Source organism: Octopus bimaculoides, chromosome 23, assembly GCF_001194135.2.
Source record: "Octopus bimaculoides isolate UCB-OBI-ISO-001 chromosome 23, ASM119413v2, whole genome shotgun sequence".
In the NCBI taxonomy this organism is placed as follows: Eukaryota; Metazoa; Mollusca; class Cephalopoda; order Octopoda; family Octopodidae; genus Octopus; species Octopus bimaculoides.
In genome coordinates this window covers 2,550,681-2,552,717 of record NC_069003.1, presented here as the reverse complement: position 1 = coordinate 2,552,717, position 2,037 = coordinate 2,550,681, and the positions used below count along the sequence as shown (strand labels likewise).

General features: G+C 34.0%; 1 protein-coding gene across 1 annotated transcript in view; it reads left to right on the top strand.

Annotated features, from left to right (window-relative positions):
- LOC106874572 (dynactin subunit 6) overlaps positions 1 to 2,037 on the top strand; it is a 41,244-nt gene that overhangs the window by 29,884 nt on the left and 9,323 nt on the right. The window contains exon 5 of the mRNA XM_014922349.2: positions 1,833 to 1,880. Coding sequence (XP_014777835.1) covers positions 1,833 to 1,880 — 48 coding nt within the window. The remainder of the gene's footprint in view (positions 1 to 1,832; positions 1,881 to 2,037) is intronic.

Here is a 2,037-nt window from a genome sequence, read left to right as displayed (position 1 = left end):
ACATATATACATTCATAACATACATACACATACAATTATGCGCACCTATACATACACACGCACATATATACATTCATACACATATACGCATATACATTCATAGATACGTATACATACATACACATGCATACATGCACACACACATAGACAGATACACACACATATACATACATACATTCACATATATCCGTCTATATATTACAGCACAAGAAGGTTCCCACACTCACACCCCTTCACCTCGAACCCACCTCACCCACCTACCATTATCCCTACCTACTCCTTGCCCCACCGCTGCTACAACCCCTCCTCGCCCCCCACTTCTGGTTCTTAATATTACTATGAGGGTGGGGACTGTCCTGTTGACTTCCATTTCAGCAGTTATTGTTGTTTTTTTTCTTTGCTTTGTTCAGCCCTGGGTCATCACTGATTCAGCAGATTTTATCATCAAAGACCTCTCCATTAGTGACCATCCCTGCTTTTACTTTTGTTTTTGCAACATGGTTTTTTAGCTGGGTCTGCATCCTTCCTTTTCTCCTTCTGTGTGGTTCAGCGAAAGGTCATTTGTCTGCTATTTCTAGCAAGTCAGGCAACAGCTTCTCTCATTGGCTGATTCCATGAGCTGTTCTTATAATTAGCAGTCTCTAATTGTAATTTCGCTAGCTCTTCATTAGGCTGACTTAGTTTTTGTTGTTGTTTAACCCCAGGTCAATCCTGATCTTGCAGGTCTTTGATCAGAGATGTTCCAACTGTGTCCATCCCTTCATTTTTTTTTTATGTCTTTTGTTTCACATGTGCAAAGGCATGGCTGCATGGTAAGAAGTTTGCTTCCCAGTTATATAGGTTTGGGTTCAGTCCCACTGCATGGCAAGTGTCTTCTGCTACAGCCACGGGCCGACCAATGCTTTAAATTTAATTTCTGTCAAAATATTTTTGGCGCTTTGAAACTGTGACCCATTCATTGACAAAACTTCATGTTTCAGCACAAATTGACACAATTTAAATTTAAATGTTGAAGTAAATCTAACGTTTTTTTTTTGTTTTTCTTTTTTTTTGTGTGTTCTTAAATGCCTTATAAACATCTTCCACACTGCAATTGTTTTTGTTTCAGCACACGATCTCAGATCAAGTCACTTGCTATGCAAGTACATCTCCATATCTATCTATGTATCTATCTATCTATCTATCTATCTATCTATATATATATATATATATATATATATACGTTGCCAGTGGCACGTAAAAGCACCCACTGCACTCTCGGAGTGGTTGGCGTTAGGAAGGGCATCCAGCTGTAGAAACTCTGCCAGATCAGATTGGAGCCTGGTGCAGCCTTCTGGCTTGCCAGTCCTCAGTCAAATCGTCCAACCCATGCTAGCATGGAAAGCGGACGTTAAACGATGATGATGATGATGATGTATGTATATATATATATATATCTATATATATATATATATATATATTTGTAAGTGATCAATTATTTTGTATTTTTAATTGAGCTAAAGCTTTTATATTTCTATTAAGATTTTGTGAATTAACCAATTTATTTTGCATTTTTAACCCATTTATATTTTAATTGATTTATTTATATTTTGAATTAACAAATATATTTTACATTTTTTTCTATGAACTGTTTGCTTTATGTTTTCAATTAATGAATATTTGATATATTTTCTCATTAACCCATAGAATATATTCCTAATTAATCAATGTATTATATTTTTAATTAATTAGTATGGTATATTTCAAACTTATCATTATGTTACATTTTCATTTAACCAGTATATTATATTTCTAATTAACTTAACCAATATTTTTCCTTAAGTGATTCCTAGATGTAGAATCTCTGAAAATTGGTAATTTCAATGTTGTTGAAGTAAAAGGTAAGACATTGATTATCCCATTACACACACACACACATGCATACATATATTGACATACACACAAACACACATATATGTATACACACAGATACACACACTCACATATATATATATATATATATATATATGTATATATACACACACATATATACATACA